At 33.6% G+C, this 27848-nt stretch overlaps 1 protein-coding gene across 1 annotated transcript; it reads left to right on the plus strand.

The window, feature by feature from the left end:
• LOC133329586 (acidic phospholipase A2 PA4) lies at positions 1–24824 on the plus strand. Its single transcript, XM_061538058.1, has 6 exons — positions 1–27; positions 23121–23282; positions 23354–23523; positions 23590–23784; positions 23853–23940; positions 24718–24824. The coding sequence occupies exons 2-6, from the start codon at positions 23122–23124 to the stop codon at positions 24812–24814; spliced, it is 711 nt and encodes a 236-aa protein (XP_061394042.1). The 5' UTR covers positions 1–27; position 23121; the 3' UTR covers positions 24815–24824.
• Positions 24825–27848: the final 3024 nt, after the last annotated feature.

The following is a 27848-nucleotide window of genomic DNA, read 5'->3' on the forward strand; positions in this document are numbered from 1 at the left end:
CCTGTCTTCGTCTTTGATAAAATTAATGTAAGTTTAAAGAAAATAATTTTATGTCAAAGTGACAGTGAAATATAGTTCAAGTGCATGATGGCCTGTTGTTGTGGTTTTTGTTGTGTTATTGTTGTTCTTTTTATTTATGTTTCATTCATGTATACAGTGTGTGTGTATTGGGAATACAGGAACAAGTTTTTGAAGGTCACGCTAAGCAAAGTACATAAATTGTAACTTATGTTGGTCAGTATTCTCAGTGATGTTGTATGTGTGTAAGAGTCCTTGTACATCGTGTGTATACCAGCAACGTGAAAAATAGAGTGCAAATCATCACGATGGTTTTTATACCTTCAGCCTTATGGCTACACTTTGATGCTGTAAAAATGTGCTTCATCGAAATATTGGTTTTAGACCCCATATTTCTTTGGACTAAATCCGTTTCAGACAATTTGGAGTCGATTTACAAATGTCCGTTCGTCTGTCTGACCGGCTGGTGCACACAATAACTCTCGAAGGAATTAACCGGTTTCATCCAAATATTTCTACCAAACTTAGTTCAAGTACGATGATGAGGAACATCGGTCCACTCCGTACAATATTAGTGATACCTTCGGCACAATTTGCCTCTGTCGATCAACATCATTTGCCTAGACAAAATAGTTAGATTTGACATGTTCTTTGGAGACCAGGCCAATTTAGACATGTCCGTCCGTGTATTTAGAGATCCAAATATTTATGCTATAGCATTGAAATTGGGAAAGTACATTGCTACTACGCTCAAAATGTTAGGGATGAACTGCACTTTTCTAATCGAAGTGACGTGGATGGTAAAAAAAAACCTCTGCAGAAACATGGACCTAGTTTTGACATAGCTCTGATTTAAAGATCCCGCTCATTTTTGGTATTTTGATAGCTCTAAGCGACCAAAATTTCTATAATTTTACATTTTATTGGTGGATAAAAACATCTTGATCGAAAATTTTAATATAGGTCCATGTTTTGATATCACCCATGGTACAATTATAAAAGGTAACAGCAAATCCCAGCTGATTTAATTCCAACGTAATACTAGTGTCAATATGCATTTGACAAATTATGTTTTTAAAAATCACCCAACAGGAAAATTGGGAACTTATTCAATTCGAAATTGTTCTTTATTAAATGTTCTCCCGTATTCAATTTACTCAATCTGCCTGCTGGGATTGTTTGAGGAAGCAAATCTTTCTTCAAGGAACAACTCGCTATTCCCAGCATTTGCATATGTGTTACACCTATATATGGCAATGGCTCAATTATAGTAAAGATGTGGAAGCGATAGAAATATAAATTTGATATATTTTAATTCATGTTTTTCAATATTTATTTTGTGGATTCAAAAATATTTCATTTTCAAAATAAAAATAATTTGATGATAATTTGTTTGTTTGTTTACATTTTTCTGTCAAAAGAGTTGACACTAGTAGAACTTACAACAACAAATTTCCATGTGGTTGTTGTATCGTTTGTTGTACAACAACACTTGCTGTTACCTTTTATTATTATACCATGGATATCACCTTACATATTTGTTACTTGAGTAGTCTATAAATATCTTCCAAATTTCTGTTTTTTGACATTCCGTGTTCTTTGAATACATGCCTACGTTTTGATATAGCTCCCAAATATAGATTTTTTCCCATTTTCCTTATTTTGAAGATTTATGTCGGTTCATGGATGGTGAAACATATATTTGCATGGTTCGAAATAGCCTCCGATATCAAAATCCCAACGCAATGTTTTTTTTGCAGAAACTAATCTCAATTTTTAAAAGTTTTAATAGTTTTTTTTTACAACCGAAGTGAATGCAATAAGGCATGCTGAGTTCTTGGAGAGTGAATATTTATTGGAAAAAATCAGAAAAATATCAGTTTTCAGGCCCATCATAATTGTATGTATTTTGATGGTTCTAGGCACACTTTTCAAACAAAATGACTATATTTTTACCTTTTTTTTAAATTAACAATTCCCAATTGCACATGGCGTGTGTGATTACCGACCCTATCAATTATGCGTAATACGTTTTGCTCTAAATTTATTGGCTTTCCTATGTTCAAATGACATTTAAATATAATAATTATGTGCATATGTTCGTTCATTCGTTAAACAGGCCTCCTCCTTCATCAACCCAAAACGAGACGAACTGCCGCCTTCAGTACGTGAGAATTAATTTAATTGCTTCATTCGATTCGAGACCCAAGAAGTGCGAATATTGTTGAACTGTAGAATTCAGGAATTGGCATTTTTATGATGAATCCATAAAAACAAAACAAAAATCACTAATCGTTAACAAATTTAAGTGCTAAATTCCGCATTGTATGGTGGCAATTAAAATGGAATATTAAGGAAACCAAACAACGACCACAGGCTTGTAATACAAATTAAAATAAAAATCCACTTTAAATTGCTATCTGATAATATATCTTTACAATAAGCAACAAAGGGAATAAATATTTCAATTAGATCATCAGTGAAATCGTTTCTAGCTTGTAAAATTCCAACGAATAATGTAATATAATTTGTGGTTCTATTTTGTTATTGAGATGGTTCATCATGCATGAGAATTACAAATTAAATTAGAATGTTGCCTTCATTATCTGTTTTTTTTTTGAACGTCTCTATTTCGATGTACGGCCCAATTTAGTAATATTACTTTCAATCACGAAACTAATGCATCCTTTTATTAATATTATTATGGCTAAAGAATATTTTAAAATTGTTTTCTATATGGGCAAATAAACACACCTTATACAAAACACGCAGACCAGGTGCGTGAGGCTTAATACGCAATTCTCAAAATATTTTATTTAATCTGTCGGTCATAAAAAATAGTTTGGCTACACTCCCCTGTTTGCAAACAGTGCATTACATCACTATATATAAGTTTGTCGAAAATTAATTAAAAACATTTTAGGACTTTTTTACGACATTTTTTGTCATTAAAAATATTTAAAATCGGTCGCGACCTTTCAGGATGTCATTTTACACTGTCAGCCAGGACATATTTTATCTGGAAAACCGAAACCCCAAATTACAAGCACTCAGGTTGGAAAATAAGGGCATTTAACATACCGAAAATGGGGCGGATATGGGCAGATATATAGGGAGCTATATCACAAATGGAGCACTATTAATAATGTCCTGCTTTTATTCAGCAAAAACCCAAAGTACCATATTGCAGACTCTTTATTTAAAAAAAATGTGTTGAAATCCATCACTATTCCCAAAAAGAGACTGAAATTTTGTATTTGGGGCTATATAAAAATATAATGACTATTATGAGCGAAAAAAATATTGTGCCCGTTAATAAACACGAATGCCAAATTAAAGTCACTTGTTTAAAAAACAGCCTAAGATCGTGACTATATTTACCTAAGAACCTTTAGATGGATATGTATGAAATATATAAAGTGGATTTCTAAAAAATCTTAAAAAAAGTAAGCAGTTTGGCAAATTATAGGCACTCCAATTGTAAAATGCAATTAAGACCATTAAAATGGGTGGGACCTTTATATGGGGGCTATGTCAAAATGTGGACCAATATTCAAAAGTGTCTGTCCAGACATTTATCACCTTTCAAGAAGTTGATAAATATCTGGTTTAAAAATAGGATATATACCAAAACCTGGACCGATATATACCATTTGCAATGCCAAATATCCCAGTAGAAATACAAAACATTCTAAATGTCAGCCACATTTGATATTAATTTTCCTGAAGTACCAAAAAGTAGGGGTGCCATAACATCACAATATATTGCCATGTACCATTTATTAACATAACATTTATTATATATTTATTTATTAACATGCGATAGGGTTTGACATTTGACATCCATACTATGGTGAATGGTATATCAATTTTATTATCTGAATATCCGGTTCAAAAATTTAGAAAACTGGTTCATTTACGTCTTCCTCGAAATTTATATTCTTGGCTTTTTTGCCATAACTATATATATTTTCAGTAAAATATTTCCATTCAGAATTTGATTTATCGTCTTTGAGAATCCCACCTAAAATCTTATGAGAAACATTTTTGTGTTAAACGCATTTACATTAGAACTTTTTACGGGGTTAACCTACTTCATGAGGATTTATTTGACATATATACAATGGAATTGACAATTAAAAGCCACTGGGTTAACAGTTAAATCCGGTATAGTCTGTAAACGTACTATAATATTGTGAGGCTGTAAAATATCATTTTATGATAATTGGAGATCGGTTTAATAAATTAAGGACGAAAAGGACACACAAGGAATCGAGTTAGAAGGACGAAATGTTCTACAAACAAAACCCGTATCAATTTTACTGAAGAAATGTGATCTCAAGAAATAGATACAAATAAACGTATTTCATACTCAATAGGAATTTTCCACCCCCGTGACCATGACATTGATTTTGTCTCACAGTTTGAAAAATATCTCCGAAATCCTGAAAATATTGAAAATTGTCGGTATATATTGCAACCTAATCGTGGACCAATATTGATGAACCAATGATAATCCAAAATATGAAACTGCCAACTCAGGTTCAAAAGGTGTCCAAAATTCTCTATCCTGTCATTCGTATGCTAGTTTGCAGAGTTTCTATCACGTCTGTAGAGGCGGAGTCTATAAATAAGGGCGGCTCAATTTGATAAACATAGAGTACGCCAAGCTTCAATTTCATCGGAGGTTCCTTTCAAAATTTATGAAATTTATAATTTGTTAATATTGTTGAAAGGAATATAAAAATATACCAAAGGAATATACCGATTGATCATATTTTCAGACTTCCTCTAGGATCAGAAAAATTTTATCATTTTGTGGGGAGGTACCGAAAGGAGTCATCCTTTTTAGTTCTGGAAAAAAACTTCGTTCTAGTTTGAAGTGTTGTTATACATTAATGACTCCTTACACTTCAGAGATATAGACACAGCATAAAAATGTTGTAATCATAGGATTATTTAATTTTGTTATCTCCGATTACATTGTAATTAACTTGTCGCTCAGTTTTAGAATCACAGACAAGTTTTCTACACATTTACATCGTTTTTGCGCATCACTGTAACATACTATTTACTTTGTTGTAAGACACACCTATGGCACCGGCATCGTAAAATACGGTGTCATAAAATGCGGACATTTTAACTCATCGCAAAAATTAGACAAACCAATCAACAGCGCTAACAACCTAACTAACTAGCCAACCAGTATGTCATCAAAGCTACCATAAACCCTTAAGTCGTTTTTTTTCTAATCAAAAGATGTGATTATGTGAGCTGATGATGTTCAATGTTACATCAAATCGCATAAGTGTAGGCTTCTGTTTATTGCTAAAGATTTAGAAACATGTCAATATTTATTTTTATGTTTAGCAATTTTTTAAGCGAAAAGATAATTGCGTAATTGTATTGTCAGTGTCAAATGCCGAAGAAGCATCGCAGATTTTCACACCACGCCAAAATATCAAGAACACTTTAAATCAATAAACTGATCATTCCTACGTGTGTGTTTAGAAATACATAGAAGAATATTGAATTGTGCAAATTGCAAAAATAAATACGAATGATTTAACAAATCTTACTAACCTAACCCAACGTAACCTAACAACTTTTGTTATGAAGTTCTGTTATCATGTTAATTATTATTTTTGAATAATTTATTCTTCTGAAGGTGAATTGTTCATAGTGTTTGAAAAATTCGACTTGGCCAAAACTTACGGCATCTTTACTTGTTATATTGTTCCTAATCTCCAAATACAAGTGTATGCCAACAAATATTTACAATACTTTGATAACCGTTTTCATATTTGCAATAACACTTTGTAAATTGCGGAAATAGTTACGGTTTATATACCATTTTGGCATACGTAATTGTGAGTGCATACCTTGTTTAAACTTCTCAATTGACAAATCGGAAAATATTCGAAATCAAACAAGTAAATAAACAATATTACATATTTTCCTGACCCTACTTTACATTGTTTAGAAATTAATTTCAATTTCCATTTTCCGATAATGCAGTGATAAAAGTTTCCACGTCCCACTTAGTGTTGAAGTCTTCCAGAATTTTGTGGGATATTTGAATAATTATGGGCAGCACATTCTTATTTACACGTATAGTTGCGGTTTTTAAAACGAAAAGAAAAATACAAAGAAATATGACACTTATGTGTTAAAATTACCACTTATATTTTCTAAATTATGTGTGAATAGGTATATAGATATGTACGTATGTATATATGTGCAATGTAAACAATACGAGTTAATGAACTTTAAGTAGAAGATGAGGTCTCATAAACATGCGCCCAACTAAAACAAAAGTCATCAATAAACTTGACGAGTGATGGGAATATAGAAGTCAATATATGGGAATATACGTTGACAAAAGACTATATGGACGTCTCAGAGCACACATCGATTAACTCCCAAAAAACAGAAAGTTCAGAAAAGCGATGATGAAGTGTAAGTTGTTTTTTAAAATTCCTTTATAATATGAGTTCAACTTAATAATTTAGAGTTCATAACTGCGCTATTTTTATTATTATTCAGGAACGATATTATAAACAAGAAACATATGACTATACCAAAGCCTTTGACACTAAAATTTAAGATTTTTCAAAAATTGGAGTTAATCAAAGTGTGCACTGAACGCCTCATATTATGTTTGTAACCTATACAACTATGTTCTCAGGGTATTATTGCTTTGTGTGAACCCAAAAGTGTGTAACGCCGCGAAATATTGTAGGAGAAGCAAAAAACTGTTTTGAATGAAAACTATAAACATGTCAATTGAAGATTTTTGTAAGTTCACTTTTAATACACTGACAGATGTATACCTAAATAAAACAAAATTGTTTTTCAATTATTATTATTATTATTATTATAAACCCACTTGTAGTTACGTCTTTTTGTTTTTTGTTAATAGAAGCCCCTTTTTAACCGCAGACGTGTAAAACTTTGTCAACACAAGTAGTTTATTTACATTATTCATTCAAAAAGTCAATTTTCAATTTTTTGTTAGTTACACCTTTTTGCATTTTAGCTAACGATATACATCTTCTTCTCGACTGAGTCGAACATGTGCGTTCGTCGGACCATTATTATTGGTCACGAAATTTTACATGTAAGTCGCGTTTTGGACAAAGAAGACCCATATTGGCAATGAGCTACTAATATTTAGAGGATGAAATGGTTCAAAAACTTTATGTTTGTCTATTTTTCTGGCCGCTCTAGAGGCCACAATTATGGCCCGAACGTCACGAACCTTTGCGCAGAGAAAGGTGTCTGACCATGGCATAATCATAACCGTTTTGATGTAGATCGGACAATACGGGCCCCCACTTTTGTGTGAGAAATTACAAAATTTGCATTCTCTGGCGTCTATATTTATTCCTGAATGGCATAGACCCGAGAAGTTTATAGTATATCTAAGAGAAGTGGTTGGCCTTTAAAATGATACCAATTATAAATACTTACAAGTGTCTACGTATTCAGATATTGTTTAGCATTACCACCTTAGAGGCCATATATTTTCAAGTGGTGGCTATGGAATTTAGCATGAGGTTCCGGTTATGTTCATGAATGCCGTCTATTATTTTCGATGATAATTGTATGATATTTCGGTGATGAAATTGACTAAAACATTATTTTCCCCACTATGTTATAAATTCCACTATTATAAGCCGAACATCAAAAATGTTCCATGTAGAAACCGATCTTAACAATTAACCCAAAACTTTTTTATAAATTAATACAATTTGAATACTCCGGGAAAGTATTATTCGGAGGAGGAGCTGTTAACCTCTAATTGGCCAAGAGAGTGCAAATATCTCGATATATTACCTCGAAATATAGATCCGCTTAAACTTAGCTCAATGGTAGTTGCGTCTATATAATAATATAATATTTCCAATCCATTCGGTGCTCAAAATACAAAATAATGGGGGTACCATTACATATGGTGATATATTTTAATAAATTTTAAAAACTTTGAAGCTCTATCTTGAATATTGCGAGCTCCGTCATGATTCGTCGAACGAGACCGACCATATGATATCTTACACAAAAACCACTGGACTTTAAAATTCTGAGGAGCTAGTCTGGGTAAAATTTCGCCATAGTGGTATATGATAATAGTAGTACTAAACAATATCTGAGCATTTAGATCCTGTAAATATTTTTGTACAATTTCTATATCCAAGTATGTACATATCCATTAAAAGGTCAAAGATTTATACACTGAAGGTTTATATAATTTCGAGCAACATTTTCATTCGATAGGATTGTAATAACAAGCATTTTTTCGTCCATTACACTCTAGGATAGGGTATTAAAAATATCGAAAAATTAGGTGACACCGTTTTTTTTTTGGTGCTACCAAAAAGTTTACATAATTCGACCATTTTTTGGAAATTATGGTTTAAAGTTCTAAAAAATAAAAATTCAGTGGTAAAACTATATGGTGTCTATTTCATTGGAAATTTAGTATCCTTTTGAAGTTTCTTTCATTGGTAGTACGAATTTCAACCCAACAGCTGTACTAATTTTAGTACCATTTATAACTTCTTGTGTACATTTACATTTACCAAAACGAACACTATTTTCAACCCTATACAAGAGTAGGATGCCTCTACCAAAATCCATGATTCGATCTTCCCAACGCCATACTTTCCCGCCCCTGTCAACCGAGAGGGCCACCTCCCCTTAACGTAGGGAACGCGTACACCCCACATTTCGGAATATGGGGATTAGTAGATTGGGAAAACCAGTTACAGTAAAGCCTCAGCGAGTTAAACACTAACGTTTTAAGACAATCACAACACACCAACACAATAAATAGAACTAATCTAAGATATACGCCTGGCAACGGTTCTACACCACTAAGAACGTGGGATATAATTTTTTATGACATGAAGAGGTTCAGATAAAGGTATACTATAATATAATTTGTTGTAATCTTCACATAAAGATCGGAAGGGATTACTTAATTCATAATTAGATTTTGCTAAGGTTAATTTAAGGGGTATGTAGTTTCGGGTACTTCGTGACGGTACATTAAATTTAATTTCACCTAATAAAAACTCAGATTCAATTTGACCACGCAAGATTTTAATAATGAAAACAGATCTGAACATTAAGCGCCTTTTCACTAGTGTGGGAAGGTCAATTAACTTTAAAAGATAAAAAGGATTCCATGAAATATTTATAAAAAGGATTCCATGAAACACAGCCATATAAAATGCATTGGGACCTCAATTCTACGCTTCATCAGGGACTCTCACTCGGAATTTCACAGTCTATGCCTATAAGTTCGTCTAATATCAATACTAATATACATTTTGATATCCTTCCAGTAGGAATTTAGTCTGGTTATTTATTATTAGTCTGTCAGTATACTTTGGATTCACAGGTGTTTGCCAAATGGCAATTGCCGTTATAGGCGTTCATCTTTTTCAAAAATAACGTATAAAATTATGAATTTAACTAGCACCAATGAAGTGTGGGAGAATTTAGTGTATTTCCAAATAGTTTCGACTTAGTTTTGGTTATTCGTTTTTGTTACAAGATTTGATCTCATTTTTGGACAAGTTTATGTTTTTTTTATGTTTTTTTTAATTCCTTAATAAACAAAAACCAAAGTGATTTAAAATAACAACAAAAGAAAGACAAAAGAATGGAAACCATTAATATAAAATATTGCCATTTTCCCCCCAAATATTTGCAAATCTCCTATTGTCATTTCAAAGTCAGTCACGACATGAGATCAGACATGCTGACAGACAGACAAATGGTGTATCTATCCAACCAACCATCTATCCATTCATCGAATATGAAGACCGTGAGAGTGCTTTAACTTTTGAATGGCGATCACAATCACTCCCCTGCACTGCATTGGACTGGACTGTCACACTTGGAGTAGGTACACTGTAAATTAATTAAAATAAAAATTAAATTAAAAACACAACAACAACAACATCAATAATAAATAACACCTTGGATTAATACAGCATAAAGGCGTACAAATCTAGTGGACTGGTTACAATTCGCCTTTAAAATGTTGCTGATTACTTCAATGATGTTGACCTTTAAATTTCTGAAAAAAAAAATCCAAAACAGAATTACAGAATTTTTACAATCCCACATAAATGCAGGAGGAGGTGGAGGCAGCACGTGTGTGTGTGGCTGTGTGTTTGTCTGACAAGTTAACTTGTTCATTACCCTTTAATTCTTAGCAGCCAACAAACCAGCCAAGCATTTTTCTTGTAACCTTAAATTAATTATGTAGATTCTAGTAAATCACAGAGGTAAACGTCATGTCTAAAGTGGATGTCGGCTGAATGACCGACCGCTTAAATTCACATATCTGCAAACAAACAAATCTCAACACCAAAAAAAAAAATTCAAAATATTGCAGTCATCTGACATTGAAACAACTTCTAGAGTTGGTTAATTTTTTTACTTCATATTTTTTGATTTTTTTTTTTCAACTTTTGCTGGCTGCTGCTTAGATTTGATCTTAACCCAGACTTAAACCAGTTTCTTGAACAAAAGATTATTTTTACCGAATTGTGTTGTTGTCTGTCCGCATGTTGTTTTTTTCGTTTTTGTTTTTATTTTCATTTTCTTTCGATAAACAAAATGTTTCAAAAAGCCAGACGATTTTTTGGTTTGAAGTGTTTCCAATATAGGAAGGCTTGAATTTGAGGTCAACAGTTTTTGAAGTTTATCTTGGAAATTGTGTCATTAAACCAATAAATCCATTAATAAATTCATAACAGACGGTTTTGAGGAAATTCTGAAATGTTTGGAGGTTTTTTGAAGAAAGATTTAATGGATTTTTTTTTTTTTGAGTCGATTTCTTTTAAGAATTTCAATGTGAATGTGAAATGTAGATCGTAAAAGAGGTAGTTTGATTTCTATTGTTAATTTTATTGTCTATAACGGTGTTAATTAATACAAAATACGGAGTCAATGAACGGCGTATTCCGCACGCGGCTTTTGAATCGTAAGAATTTTTTATTTATTTATGATTACGAGAAATACAGTGAAACCACAAAGCAGTGAAGCGAAGAATATCTAAATACTCTGAGATGTTGCAAAACTATATTGAATTAGGATCTAGATTTCTGCCTCAAATTTTCAAATCACTGAAGTGACAGAGTATACTTATATGCGAATCTCACCAAAGATTTTTCACAAGGAAGTCTACACCTATGGCTTCAGTTTACTGAAAATCGGATAAAGACCCCAAAATGTGTAAATTTATGATCATTTTTGAGAGATGGGTTTCCTTTTACTGACAACATGACTAAGAAATAGAAATGCCGAATTTTACACAACTAATTTGTTTTTACTCACAGTTTTTGTTAAATTGTAAACGATGAAAGGAATGTACGAGGAGATCGGACACTTCATTCCTTTTTATAACCTTCACCCCACTGTGGTACAGAGTATAATGTCCTTGTGCAATTGTTTGTAACAGACAAAAGGAAACGAGGTCCATGTTAAATTGTAAACAAAGTACAGATCGCATTTATGATTCGAATGAAATTTGGCACAGCCCACTTATTTGGCCCAAGGACGAACCCTATTGAATGTGTGTCCGATTTAGAAATTTGGTACCGTACTGTGTTGAGTCTAAAGTGACGTATGTTAAGTTTCGTGAAAATCGGTTCAGATTTAGATATAGGACCCATATATTTTCGTCCGATTTTAGGTAAATGGTATACAAAACTCCCAATATATGTTCGATGTTTTTCGTAGCGAACTAAATTAAGTTTAGAATGACATGTGTTAAGTTTTGTTGAAATCGGTTCAGATTTAGATATAGCTCTCATATATATTTTCGTCCGATTTTAGGCAAATGGCCCATCAAGGCCCTTATATATCTTTCGATTCATACGAATTGTGCAAAGTGTATTAAATTAAGTCTAGAACGATGTGTCCTTAATTTCGCTTAAAGCTGTTCAGATTTAGATATAGCTCCCATATGTATTCATGTCCGACTTTAGGTACACTTAACTCCCACAATTTTTCTGATTGAGACGAAATTTTGAATAGCGTATTGAATTGAGTCTAGAATGTTGTATGTTAAGTTTTGTTGAAATCGGTTCAGATTTAGACAAAACTCCCATAGATATTTTCCTCCGAGTTGATGTAAATAATACACCAACGAGCCTATGTTTGTTCGATTTATACGAAATTTTGCACAACAAATTCCATTGAGTCTAGAATGACATTTGCTAAGTTTTATTGAAATCATTTTAGAATGCCGGGTAATGGATTTTGTAAAATATGTTCAGATGTAGATATAACCCTTATACGTATTCGTCTGAGTTCATGCAAATTGGACACCGATCGATATTAAATATCGGAGCACTGTACCAAATGGTGTAAGCCACGTTTGCTCAAATCGGTCCAGATTTGCATATAGCTCCCATACATAATTTTGCTACAAATGGTACACCAAAGAAGCCAAGTCTGCCCGATTGACATGCTATTTTGTATAGATTTCAGAATGGTTGATTTGAATTGGTTCAACTATCTATGTAGATAACATATTTAATTATGTCCGATTTAATTATTTTCTATCGTTATGATAATGTACATATGAGCATATTTTCAATATACCCAAAGTGGTGAAGGGTATCATATATTGTTATATAAATTGTACATGTTTACAAAGAAGTGGACCGCTGGGTTCCACCTTCGATATTGAACTGGGTTTATTAATAGTATTACGATGTGATATTGGAGTTACAAATGTTCACATCTTCAGACTTGAACGAGGTCTGGTAAAAATATTACGATGTATCCAGTTCGGATAAAATTAAATATTGAATATCCGTAATCGATTAAAATATTAGGTTGTGCATCTTCCCCACTAATAAATAGGTGTTTTTTTTTATAAAAACAACAAACTGTGTTTCAGCCTGACTACTGAATAATCAGCAACATTTTGATCTTTTTGTAAGTGAGGTACCAGAAAAAATGAATCGTTATTTCCCATCTTCGAACTTAATCTAAATTCGAAAGAAAAATAATTATGCCAAAGTTTAAATAAACTCGGAACAAATGGTTAAACTAAAGTAAAATAAATCCACCCCAAATTTTCTGAAAGGATTTGTTACACAGAAACTGGGTATCTAAAACTGGCACATTTTTATTTAGACAAAATGTATATAACCCCAATAGCCATAAGACTGTATTTGTAAAAGTATTTTGGAAATTTAAAAAAAGTCGCTGGCAATAGTTTATTATATCTGATGGGGATTACTTTAAAGGAGTTACTGATGAATAAATAAACGATTCATTTTTTATCAGATCTTAAAGGTTATTTTTATCAGACCTCGTGTAAGACTTCCTTATATAGACCAAAGCGATTATTAAAAAAAAAATAATATGTGATATATGTTCTAGGAATATATATCATGAACCTTCGCAAAAAAACCCTTTATAGTAAATACTCAGTTATTTTATTTCAACCACGACCTTCGAATATTTTAGCTTTGTTAAAAATACTATTTTTACGAGTGTTGCTAAGTTGCAATCATTTTATAGCATTAAGGACAGATATTACAATATATTGCAGATTACTTTTCTGTTCCACCTGTCATCAGTAATGTCTTATCTATCTCTTCAATTAAATAAAAAATATCAAAAATATTTATTTAAATTGTGTATATAAAAGATACAAGAAATAAAATAATTAATTGCTAGTTCTCTTCTTAACCATTTTTTTTTATTTCCCACAACTTAATTTATTAATTTACCAACAACTGAACCACATTCAAAATGCGTGTAAACAAAATCCCACGGAAAACACATTTTGTTTTATAAAGCCGGCATTTATTAGCCGGTTGTTATCGGTGTTATAATTAAAATAAGCCCAAAAAGCCGTTGGGCTTCCGCAGTTACACGCTAACCCTAATTAAGATTTTTGTAGGTCAACTGAGAATGAAATTTTAATTCATTTGATTTGGCCCGTTTAAATTGGGTCTATCTACACATTCTATACAGCAGCAATGGCAGGGTCATATAACATTCGTACATAAGTATCTACGTTTTCATAATTGTCCATTGTTTTATACCTACATACATACATAGATATTTATATTTATCGACGAATGTTGTTGTGCCACAGCGTCATGGGAAAGAAGACCTATATGTTAACGAATTGTCGAGTGGTAAAGGTCAGGTTTTATGTTTGGTTTCTGTTATTTTTTTTTTGTTAATTTTTGTTTCAGTTCTTCTGCCGAGAAAATAAAAACACCGCAATGTGAACTGTTGCAAATTAAAATATTTTAGTTTCAGTAGATAATTAAAATATTAAAATAAAATAGACAATATAAAGTGTGCGTGTGTTTCGAAAAATAAAAATATCTTTTCTAATTGCCAATTACTAACGTTAATTATAAAATGCCTAAACCAAATAAAACAATTGAAGTGTTAACTCATAAAAAATAATTAAATTATTTTTTATGAAAATTTTACTGTAGCGGAATGGTTGTAATTATACCTGACCGACCTTTTGTTATATGAATAGATAAATCTCGTTTATCTAAGCAATAAGTTACATTCTCTAGAATGCCAAACAAAAATCATAAAATTCAAGGGTTGAAAATAATTCGAAATTCCAACATACTTTATTGGGAAACTGCGGCCTCCATAATACCAAAAATGGGACGTAAACTTTACATAAGGCCATAACAAAACAAGGACCTATATTCAAGAAGAAGGAATGCCATGTTACATTCACTTCGTGGAAAACTTGGACCACAGAAGAAACCGAAATACCAAATTATAGACACTTCATGGCTAAAACATTAAAAATACAGGTAATGGCAGTATTGTTGTTTTTTCGTAAATATTATGGTGATTAAAACATTCCGATAGGCTGATATTGCCAAATCTATTTTGCATTTCATTCTGATTATCTCCCAAAGAATTCAATGTAATGTAAACCGAATTACAAATTTAAATACAATTTTCTGGAGAGGTACCAAAGAGTGGACTGGTCGACGAACTTGGCCTATGTTGAATAAAACCGGTAAGGAAAGTAGTAAAGTCGGACGGAGCCGACTATATGATACCCTTCACCACTATGGGTATATTAAACAGATGCATCCTTACAGACGTCGCATTTTTGAAGGACCATTAACATTAAATTGGATGATCCTTTATCTAAATGTGAACCAACTTGGATCAATCCATAAACATGTCATTCGTTTGTCACAATATGTAAATCGATTTAAAGCAAATATCTATCGTACACCCGTTGAATGTTTGGAACCCAATTAACATGAAGTCGGTCGAAAATATATATGGGCTAAGTCTGTTCTTCTACAAAACACAATTAAGTCATTTTATGCGTTGTTCAAAATTTCATGTCAATTTGACTAACATAAAGAGTCTGGTGTACCATTTACTTAAAATCGGACGAAAAATGTGGGATATATGGGAGCTTTGTCTAAATCTGAGCCGATTTTCTCGAAACTTAACACACATCATTTTAGACATAATTCAGTATGCTGTGTCAAATTTCGTGCAAATTGACAGATATGTAGGGTCTTTGGTGCACCATTTACATTAATTCGGACGAAAATATATATGGGAGCTATATCTAAATCTGAACCGATTTTCACGAAACTTAACGCACATAATTCTAGGCCTAATTCAGTGCGCTGTCCTAAATTTCGTGCAAGTCGACAGATATATAGGGACTTTGGTGCACCATTTACCTTAAATCAGACGAAATTATATATGGGAGCTATATCTAAATCTGAACCGATTTTCACGAAACTTAGCATACATCATTGTGGGATTAATTCAGTAGGCTGTGCCCAATTCCGTGAGCATCGAAATATATATAGGGTCCTTGGTGCACCATTTACATTGAATCGGACGAAAATATAAATGGGGCTATATCTAAATCTAAACCGATTTTTCCCAATTTCAATAGGGTTCGTCCTTGGGCCAAATTTCATCCAAATTGTATGATAAATGCGACCTGTACTTTGTTTACAATTTAACATTGACATGCATATTCTGAAAAGATGCCATGTGTGTATCTCGTTTTCTTTTGCCTGTTACAAACATATGCACAAAGACATAATACCTTGTACCACAGTGTGGTGAAGGGTATAAATATTACTATATATTTTGTGGTATTTTGTTATAATAACAGGTTAAACATTATGCTCTCGTTTAAAATATTTTGAAGATATTTAGAATCTATAATATTTTTAAGTCATATAGCCCCATATACCTAAATTGGCTATAATTTAGCATTTCTTCTTACTATGAGTGGTGACTTAAAACATCTTCATGGAATATGGTTGGTATCTCTGAATTCGCCTGTTAATTAATATACTAGACTTGTAAGACCTTGACCTACAAAATTTATTAATCATAACTGGAATAAAATTATAAAAATAATAGAAATGCAGAAACAAATTTGGAATTTTTCAGGAATTCATTATTTCCGCAGTCATATTTAAATTAGGTTTACAATTTTTGCAAATCTGTCCAAAAAAGATTAATTTTGATTATCAAGGTTTTGTCAAAAGGGTGATAATTAATGATTAATTGACTATAACTGCTATTGTTTTATTTTATTTATAACTTTAACAAAAATAACTGTCGACAGATAGATAAACATAGAGATAACCAACAGATCCGTTCACCCCGCAAATTGGTCATTAACAAAACATTGTAATAAAATGTACTAAAAAAACAAAACGGCCCAATAAAGTTTGGAAGGGAGAATAAAGACAAAAGACAAAAAATCGTTATTTTCTTTAATGGGGATCATAATTAAAGACCTACGCCAGTGTTTAGTCATCATAATGATCGACGACGAAAGACTGCCGGTATTTTATGCGCACCAATAAACACACCTAATCATAGTGTCAATATTTGACAAAGACTTTAAAAGTAGCGGACACTGGACAGGCAGCAGATGTACGGACCAATTTGTCGCTCGCTAAAAATCCGTAAACTTGAACTGGTCAGTAATAAATATTTATTTTCATTTGCGGTCATTGGACTCATTGCAATTTGGGATGAGGGTGTAAACAATGACTGTGTTATCGAATCGGTTCAACAATTTTCCAAAATACAAAACTATATTATTTATTGACAAAACGACAAAGTTTCCGCAAGGAAATAATTAATAATTTTCGAGTTAATGATACACGATTGTTCGCTATAATAGACCTCATGTTGACACTATAGAATTTCCTCTTTTCTATGTAATGTCTGTGTAAATTGAAAACTTAAAGCGCAAAATCGTTTGTCTTGCAGGAAATGAGCGATATGTTAAAAGTTGTCATCTAAGTCTTCATACTGGTGTAACTGAAAATTGCAATATGACCTTCTAAGAAGGTTACACACAATCAAATCATATATAAATATTCCAGTCTTTAAAATATCCATTATTTCTATATGTACAAAACTTCCGAATAACTTTCGAGGTTAAGTTCAGGAATACAAAAGTCATAAGAGAACTGGCTGAGCTATTGTCTCTGATAAAATTGCAAAGATTAAAGTTCAAATGATAATCTGATGATATGAATTTATGAATATTTTAAAAATTCACAATAAAACAAAGACGCCTTCAAAACTTGTAAACGACATTGATATGGCGCCAATGTTTTTTTTTTTTTTCATTAAAACCAGAAATGACATTTGGCTAAATCAATATGTCGGAATAATTATAACCCACATAAACGGGGCGTAAAAGTTGTTATTAAAATATTTGACAAATGATTAAAATAGAAGTTTCAGTGTATTTTTCAAATTCGAAGAAAGAAGAAATAACATGTGAGATTAAAAACTAAATAATAATAAAACCCAGTAGCAGACCGATAATATCTACTGGGTTCAGAAACAAATCTAAAAAAAAAATTAATGACCACAACAACTCATAATTTTTTGTTTTTTCTTGTCTAAGTCCACTGTTGCTGTATATCAAAGCTGGTTCGATGCAATGGCACGAGACAATTTTAACAAAAGCAAACGTAATTTATTAATTCGGAAGTATTATTATTAGTGATATTTATTTTCATTCAATGACATTTACACCATTGAACCAGTTTTACAACTGACCCTTTTAATAAATTTGAATACCAAACTCATGGCAATAGCATTATGCATTAATTTACCCGCTTCTGTAAAGACATTGACACAAACTTAACGGATACATTTCCATAAAATGACAATTCAACACTGAACTAAATTCAAGTTCATTACACTTCCTCAATACCATAAATTATGAATTTATTGACTTCATGTTTTTTTTTTTTGTTATTGAAATTTACATATCAGGTGATTTTTTCAGAATTTTTTAATTTGAATATTTATATGTATTTAGAGTTTTCTGGGAGAATTTCTAATGTTGTAAAATAGGTTTGGTCTGCAGTAAAACTTTTCAAATTTTTAATTTAGAATTTCGAAATGTTTAATGTGAATGAAAAGTCTTGCGAGTATATTAGGAACTCAGAAGGACAAATTTGGCTTGGTCAATGCCGGTGGATGACTGTCAATTTGCTCTTGGACTGGCTTTAAATGAAGACTGCCAAATTGCTCTTAGACTGGAATTAACCCTACTGTCATTTTGAATTTCTTTTCCAATAGCTCCATCCACCGATTATGAATGGCCGGATCGTTTTTTATTTCATAGGGTGTGCTGCTCACTATGTCTCATATATGTCAGCCGTATTCAGACTATCGATACGCTCTACGGACATGTCGATGTTTGCTAGTAGAGCCTTTATGTCGGCACCGAGACATTGCGCGACTCGACTACTCTGGAATAAGACCCCATAGCCTCACGCCTTCGTTATGAAGCTTCTGCACTTAGAAGCCCCCTCGCCAAAATGTCTCGCCGTCACCACCTTCTCCTTGACGCTGCCTCCTTCCGACTCAGCATTTTGCATATCTTTCGAAAAAAAAATTCTCTTGGTTTTTCCACAAAGCTGACAGACCTTTAAGGCAAATTCTCAGCATCATTTTCCTCTACTATCGCTCATTGATCTGGCTCGAAGGACCAATGTTAACTAAGGATCTGTATAATGAAGTGGACACACATTTCTTTATCTCCTCGTAATCTCACTAAAAGAAAAAAAACAAGAAAAATCCCTTATCTTAAGTAGATTGTATACAAAAATAGGTCCCTGTTTAACTAAATGTTCTCTCTTTTACACAAGAGACCCACAGCAAGATATTCACTATTGTTATCAAACGAAAATCCTGTTCGCTACGTGAACACAGCCCTTAAACACTTCTGATCCGATATCGAACTTCAAGAGTTTTAATTGATTTAAAATTTAGCCCATAACACATTACTTCAGTTTCCTCATTCTTTTAGTTGTCTCCTGAATTGACGATCACAATTTCAACCTCCGCTTGAATATTTAGGACAATTTGTTCTCGATGGAAGTATTCGAACTCTAATAATTTTTCTGACATCAGGTTAGGATTAACCTGGGAAAGCTGTGAAATATTTAATATAGAGCTTTAACATTTTGAACATATATTGCCTCCAGTTCTAGAATGTTTGGCATTGTAACTGATCGGTCCACGATTACGTATAGCCTCCTATATAACGGTTTCTCCTCATTTTGGATAATTTATAGGTATTTGAACTTCTCTGCGAATTGGCTCTATATTTTCACATAGTCCCAAAAAATGTCCCTTTCGTTTTCGGCATTTTGATAGTTCTAATTTCCCATTTAGGGTTATTAATGGTTTTTTTGCAATTGTTCAATTTAGACCCTTGCTTTATCACAGCTTTTTAGCAGAGCTACCCGACCACATACCTAATTCCATTATATATGTGTATAGGACCCGAAATATTTTCGGTATGTTGAATATCTTACCTGATTTGTTTTTTTGTGTTTTATTATTTTGGAAGATAAAAAACCTCCTATCAGACAACCTCGATTGATTTTAGGTACATATTTAGACTGAGCACCTCGTGATGGTCCAGACGAACTTAACAACGTTTTTACTTGTTTCATTTCAATCACACATTCATCATTTGTGTGATTGTAAAAAAATAATGGAAATTTCCATACAAAATGAATTGTTTGGCTGCAAAAAATCAAAATAAAAATTATAATTTGCATTATACTATATTTTACTCAAGACTGATCTAATTAATAACAAAATCAGTCGATTCAGTTTTTTTCTTTCAAACTTTATTAAGTGTTGGTTGTTTAAGCACCATGCATTAACCTCATTATAACGATTTGAAATACTGACCTGCCTACACTGCCAAAATTCGTATCTGAATTTGAATAAATTTCAAAACAAAATAAAACTAATACAAAAACAACAAAAATATTGGCATTTCAATAACAAATAAATAACGAACGGTCAATGTACTGCCGACGAGATGCTGCTGTTGAATACGGAGTTGTTTATTGTTTATTGACGATAACAGCAACGATGGTATTATCCGATTTAGGTATTTCGAACTCTGCAAATAAGACACACATAATGTTCGAGTAAATAAATGATTTTTACTTTTCACTTTCAATTACGTTTGGTGGGCCATTTATTGTTCGCTCACATCACTGTTGATATTTTGATTGAAATTTGAGTATTAGTTCCGCAAATTAATTGCAATATCAATTGTCAAATAATGATGATGTCAAATAATCATAGAGGTGATATGAAAACAAAAGCTGAATCAATCAAATCAACATGTCATCATGATTAGATTAATATAGTCATCAATGTTTCATACGCTTATTAAGTGCAGGTCATTGAAATGTTGTTATTGTGGTTAAAGCTGTTGTTGGTAATTCGAAACAGTCAAAAATGTGAAGAAGGTTAATACTGACAGACGTCTTTCTAAAAACGATAATGAATATCAAAAATTGTACCATGAAGTCTATTGACGGTCTAAAAGGGTACACACTTGTTGTAAAAGAGAGTCACATTCGGGAACTAGAATTTAAATCTCAACTCCAACATGAACTTTAAATTGACACTCAAAGAGCGTGGTACTAAATTCGGGAAGTTGCCACATATTTGAAGAAGAAAAATTGACAGACACTGATCCAAAAATGTAAAGTTATACCTAAGTGTTTGGAAAATATGGCAGAGGCCTTCAATACACCGAAATGCCATTATCTCACTAGGAGGATTCCTGAATATCGGTCCTTATGTAGCTGGGAGTGCAAGGCTTATTAAGCATAATATTATAATTTCTAGAACTCAAAAGATACAGCTACGGAATCTTAAAGTAGACAGCCAGACTTGCCATTGAAGACTTGTCCCAAACTACCAGAAGGAGAGTCCCTTTTTCGTTTTCCTCTCTGTAGAATACTTCCCACTTCTCCACAAGCACTTTCTTCTTCTGCAGGTCAAAAACGTTGAGCATGCGTTTTGTAGAGAACTCACTGCCCCAACCTCTGACGAAGACTGTTTTGTAGTTGAGGAATGTCTCTTTTCCTTACCTTATTGTCTCGCTTATGGAGACTATGCCATCCAATAATTTTCTCAGGGCTTCGAAGCTCTTTGAGGAGTCAAATTCTAGCATTAGAAAATCCTTCTTGAATTCTCAGCAATCTAGATTGATTTGAGGGGACCACCTCTTACAACTTGGTGCTCCATGATCTATTGTTGACTGCATCCATCACCTCCTTCTGGGTCTGCTTCCTAAGTTTACCGGACGCACGTCAATCATTGCACAGTGGAGCCCGTCTCTATAGCGCCTTCTAGCAACCTTCTAAAAAGATGGCTACTCCTTGCCAATCGTTGCTACCTGTATCTATTTTTTTGTGTAAAGCCCTGTTAGTCCTTTCGAGCCTTTACGGAAGATTTCGATGTAGTCTTCTGGATATTACCCTGAAAAAAATATTTCGTATATTATATGAATAGTGTTAAGAAAGTGTTACCAATGTCGGGATTTCTGCATTTTATGAAAGCAATTCATAAAACTTTAAATACTGGTTTCTTGTCAGAGAGAGAGAGAGAGAGAGAAATAACTTTGGAGTGTGTGAGTTTGGTGGAGGTGGAAGGTTTCTTCTAAGGTACAGACATTCTTTGGCGTTTAAATTTTTCTATTTTGATTTTAGGTTTTCTTCTTCTTTGTTATGCTTTGTCTCGTTTCTTCGTATTTACTTACACGTTCATGTTGAACATTCAGTTGGGATTGTTTTCGTCTATATTGTATTTAGCATTTATATCGAAATAATTTGGAAAATGCGAATTTTTTAGTGCCAATACAGAGGTCGGTAAGAGTGTTTGAAGTAAAGAAACAATGGAATGCAAAACTAGTGGCAGTCGAGTGAGTTGAACGTCGGCAGTTGTTAGCAACAGATACATTAGTTAAATCATCGGTTGCAAAAATAACAACCACCAAGTAAGGGGAGAGGCGGAGAACAATACCAAAACAAAGCACATCTGAACAGTGAATGGTTGTTTTGCTGCTTTTTAGAAGAAATACATTTGTTTTTATCAAAAGAGAGGGAGAGGAAAATTTGTGCAAATAGTGATAAATTAGAGCGAAGTAGGAAAATAGGTGTGTGATTAATGATAAGTTTACATTATTTGGAAAAAAATAATGACTTTCTCAGGATTATAAGAATTTTTACTTGTATTCAAAGCGAGTTAATTATTTGGAAAATAAGTCAATGGATTCTAGTGTCTGTCTTTTTCAACTTTGGATTTGATCATCCTTCTCTTTATAGCTTTTTCTTTTTTATGGGTTAGGCATTTGTCTACTATTCGGACTGATAGTGGTCACACTCAGAATTTGAGTTTGATTATTCGCCTGTCTCGGAAAGTTGGATCGAGATTGTTTTTTTCCGGTGGTCCTTAAACTCAGATCCATTTTTGTCTGTTGTTTGCCTGCTTGTACCGATATCCTCGACAACAGATGCTATGCAGCATCTGTTGTCGAAGATCTCTGAATGACATCCCTGCCTTATCCTGAAGAACATATTTTAGGAATATCATATACATATTATTAAAAAGCTCTGTTTTCCTGTGTCCCCTTTCAGCATTCTAACTTCCTCCAATTCAATTTTTACTTTATCCTGATACTTCAATTTCATGTTAACAAATTATTTTTGGTTCTTTTCTATTTGCAGCATGTCTTTCAAACTGTTCCTGCTGGTGTTAACGGTAGCTTTGTTTGTGACAATGCCTGTCAAACCTGTAAATGGCTCGGCTGTTCTTATTTCCGATATGACAATGTCTGTTATGGTGGAATTATCATCGCGCTATCCATTTTGTAAAATGCACACCGATCGGTAAGTTCTCAAATACGAAACTTCACTAACACAAAGCGATCACCAAACTAATCACCAACTTTTCGCTACAGAGGTGACATACAACGTATGCTGCTGCAAGCTGATCCCAGGCGTATACGACAAGTGCCACGAGAATCGGTAATGGAATTGGAAGATGTATGCCGAAATTCTGGTTCGCATGGTCATGAATTCCGTGGTGGCTTGGGTTTTATTTATCCTGGAACAAAGTGGTGTGGACCAGGTATGATGGGATTTACTTTCTTAAGATGAATTAAAAAATAATCAAATATTTTTTTCCTTTTTTTAGGCACTGCTGCAACGAATTACAATGATTTGGGCGTCCATGTCGACGAAGATCGTTGCTGTCGTGAACACGACCACTGTCCGAATGTTTTAAATGTTGGCGAATGTAGACGTGGTCTTTGCAATACTGGTACATTTACTCGCTCCCATTGTGATTGTGATGCACGATTCCGACGCTGTCTTCAATCGCTTAATACAGGTATTTATTTTTGAAAATAATGAATCCTCATAACGGATTTCCATTATTAACAATATGTTTCATTACAGAAACTGCAAATACATTGGGCGCCATTTTCTATAACGTTGTCCAGGTCACCTGCTTCCAGGAACGCAGTCCATGTTCGGTTCATCAAAGGTTTGATGATTTCTATTACAGCTCAAATCAATGTGATATCGAATTTCGTTCTGCCGATTTGTATGTTCCGCCCAATGCGGGAAATCTAATACGAAAAATTCTCTCTCGTCCGTATGGCATAACGAATCCAATACCGCCATATGAACAAAATTCCTACTATGAAGGTGGTCGGTCACTGCAAACCTCCCCGGCCTTTAATCCGTTCTATAATGTGGGACAGAATGTGAAGAGCACTTCACGGCGTGTTGGTGTCAAACTGGCTTCGGTTGGTTTGGCTGCGCGAAATCTATTTCGTGAAATTGTCCGTAGTCCGAGAGTATTGTGGGATAGTTTAAATGCTCCCGTTAGCCGAAACTTACCACCTGGCGGGGGTCCAAATTATTACCGTTATAATCGGCCCAGAGGTCCTAGTAGATATCAAGAATATACACCATATCGAAATAATTGGTATTATTAATGGTGTGATATTCTGTTCGAAAGACTGAACTCCTAAACTATGGAGTTGCCAGATGTTTATAAACATATACGCCTTAGCACTGTAAATTAATAGCACTAACATTTATTATTTAATTTTTGTTTAGTTTATCAGTATTGCCATATTACGCACTAGTTTTAGATCATTAAAATTAATTATTTTAATTTTAAGTTGTACAGTACAGTATTGTAAGATTTTATGTTTCATTTTTAATAAATCATTTAAATAAAATATTACGGTTTTCCGCCACATCCGCTTGCAATATTATGTATTGTATTTTATATGAAATTTTAATTTTACAGAGCTGGCTACAATCAAACCGAACAGGATGAAATTTGTGCACAATGGCAATATCAACCCTCCGAAAAATATGTACCCAGTGCACCAGGTCGTACATAAGTCAACAAAATAAAACCTATCAATCCAATGGCAATTATTTATTGTACAACGAATAAAAAAAAACAATGAAGCTTCATATAAATATTTTAACACAAAAATCAACTATTATTAAACGAAGTACACCGATCTGCAATAACAATTTGATGACCTCCGAACAAGTGATATATCATGTTAGCAATATTTAGAAGTAAATGTCAGGATTCCTTTGGTCAGGTAAAACAAAATCGATCAAATCGAGATTATAATGAAGATAGGCAGTAACAAAATAAATAAGTAAAATAGAATAAAAATAAAACTCGTTTAAATGATCTCATCTATTGAAACTTGGTACAATTAATCAAAATAAGTTGCACATACACATACACACTCACACCACAACATAAAAGTAACAATTCGATGTGTATTAAAACATGAAATAAATACATTGTAACTAAACGGCATATACATTAGAACTTTTTACTGGGTTAACCTACTTTATGAGGATTTATTTGACATATATGCAAAGGAATTGACAATTGAAACCCACTGGGTTAACGAAATCCGGTTAAATGTAAACGTACTATAAATTTAAAATGTATTTTTATTAATAATATAATAGAGAGTCCCATATAGAGAAGAGTTTATATGGTCAAGGGTAAACCAATTCAAAAACCAGTGAGCGGAGCAGTATAGTTTGACGGGGCCGACCATACGATACCCTACACAACTACCACGAACTCTAACTTTCTGAGGATGTTTATTCCGAGTCTGAGTAATATTTCGTGATATTTGCCCCCTCTTACCCGATTAGAGGTCAACAACACCTCTTCCTTACTTTTTCGAATATTCAGTACAGTCCTTCTAATTACTTGTCCAGATTACCTTCACGGTGGATTGTGTTGTGATTTTCGGATTATACTCGACTCGAAAACACAAAAAATTAAGTTTTCGCTCCATTTCATCCCAAAATGTTAATCTGATCATCACTGAAAATTGTAGGCGTTGTTCTTGACCATAACTGGAACTTCATGAAAAATTTCAAAGCCATCAGCGCGATATTTCCCCCTCTAATGTGGTAATGGCTTACTAAATAATATCTGAATACGTAAGCACCTGTAAATATTTGACAGTAACTCCCACATCTGAGTAGATACATCACTATATTTGGTATCAATTTAAAGGCCAACCACTCCTCTTGAATATGCTATCAACTCCTCTGGTCTACATCCTCCAGGAGTAAATATATATGCCATTGAATACAAATTTTGTAATTTTTCACACAAAAGTCAGGGTCCATTTGACCCGCTAAATATTGACCGATCTTTATCACAACATGCATGCTTATTCTCTGGCCCGACCCTCTTTTCCATGCAAAAATTCGCGATGTTTGGGGCATAATTCCGGCCTCTGGAGCGACCAGAAAAACCGACAAAAATAATGTTTTGGATCCATTTCATCCCCTAAATATTAACCGATCTTTTCCAAAAACAATAGGGGTCTTCATTGGCCAGAACCCATCCTACATGCAAAATATCGTGAAGATTGGTCCATAACTGTGGCCTGTATCGTGTTTACAAATTATAATGGACAGACGGACGGACGGACACACATGTTTAGATCGACTCAGCTAGTCGAGATATGACGATCGGTATACTTAAAGGTGGGTCTAGGACCAATATTTCGCGGCGTTACAAACATTTGGGGCTGCACAAAGCTATAATACCCTGACAACATAGTTGTGTAGGGTATAATAAAATCTTTTTTGAAAAGGACTGTTCCTAGAGTCAAGACAAATGTAGAACCTTGATAAATTTTAATTTAATTCGCAGGTGCAACTTCGCATTAACTGCGATATAAATACAAGTTATCAACATACGACCTTTGGAAAGCCACATAGCACAATTGCCTGATGAACCAACGGCGAAACGCGTCGGATAATTGTGGATGCGTAGGTTCTTCCCATGGCTTTCCTTTTCATTGCAAAACTTCGATCATTAAGCTCGACTCTAAAGAGAAAAATTACAAATGAACACAATAACAAATATTTGTATCTCTCAGCTAATGGGGGTATATTCACTTTCATAGAATCAAAAAAGCCCCTATTTTAGAACACATGTGTCTCTGGGCCAAAAACGTTTCAGACAAGTTGGGCCCAATTTAGGAATATCTGAAGATTGCCGCCATTGTTCTAACCTCCGCTCATAAGGTTTATCAACAATTTTGTGTCTTTGCCGACTGAAACCTTGAAATGCATGACATTGTTACCATCTTCCTCACGATTGAGGTTTATCTGGCTGACCTAAATCAATTGCCCTCCTATAAAATGTATTCTTGGGTGTCGGTCATATTCTCATCGGTTCCCTCACTTTTGTTGCTGGCTGTTCTCCTTCGCAAAATTTTTAGGCTTCCTCCTCGCCTTTCCAATCTGAACTACACATCTTTGGAAATGTAGTTAGCCTACTCCTCAATCTTGACCAGACCTTCCATTGAAAACCTAACCAAAACTAACACGGGGAGAGTCCTTTCTCATTCTCCTTCCTATGGAAAACTTCCTACTTCTTTACCATCTGAGTTTTGTTTTGCGTTTTGTTGTGAACTAACTCCCTGCCCCAATACCCAAGAAAGACAATTGCATTTGGCAATTGATAAATGGGTCTTTTCCTCGCCAGCCTGTCTCGCTTATGGAGAAAAAACTTACTACTGTTTTGCTCTGTGAATTTGTAGGTATCCAGATCGATGAAGTCTCCTTATTGCAGCATGTGCTCCTTGATCTTCTTATTAAACGCATCCAACATATCCATATGGGTCTCCTTTTTTTAATTTCCCGAACACACTATTCACGACCTGGCAACCTTAGCACAATTTGCCGGCTCCTAGGTCAGTCTTCTTGGGATTCCCGGTCTTTACGGAAGATTCCGATTCAAGACCTCAAAGATAGAATTCGAGTGGCAAATAAAATTTGCCTATTTTATACAAGATATTATCACGCAGAGATATTATTCCATTTTTTCATAGACTTTAGCTTTCAAAAGTTAAATGAGAATATCCAGCTTCG

The sequence above is a fragment of the Musca vetustissima genome, unplaced genomic scaffold (genome assembly GCF_032173495.1).
Source record: "Musca vetustissima isolate MV318-11 ecotype Yass unplaced genomic scaffold, APGP_CSIRO_Mvet_v1 utg3953, whole genome shotgun sequence".
NCBI lineage: Eukaryota > Metazoa > Arthropoda > Insecta > Diptera > Muscidae > Musca > Musca vetustissima.

Coding starts and splice junctions, on each gene's coding strand:
- LOC133329586 (XM_061538058.1), top strand. CDS start 23,122: ATGTCTTTCAAACTGTTCCTGCTGGTGTTAACGGTAGCTTTGTTTGTG. Junction 23,283..23,353: donor TGTAAAATGCACACCGATCG/GTAAGTTCTCAA, acceptor TTTTCGCTACAG/AGGTGACATACAACGTATGC. Junction 23,524..23,589: donor AACAAAGTGGTGTGGACCAG/GTATGATGGGAT, acceptor TCCTTTTTTTAG/GCACTGCTGCAACGAATTAC.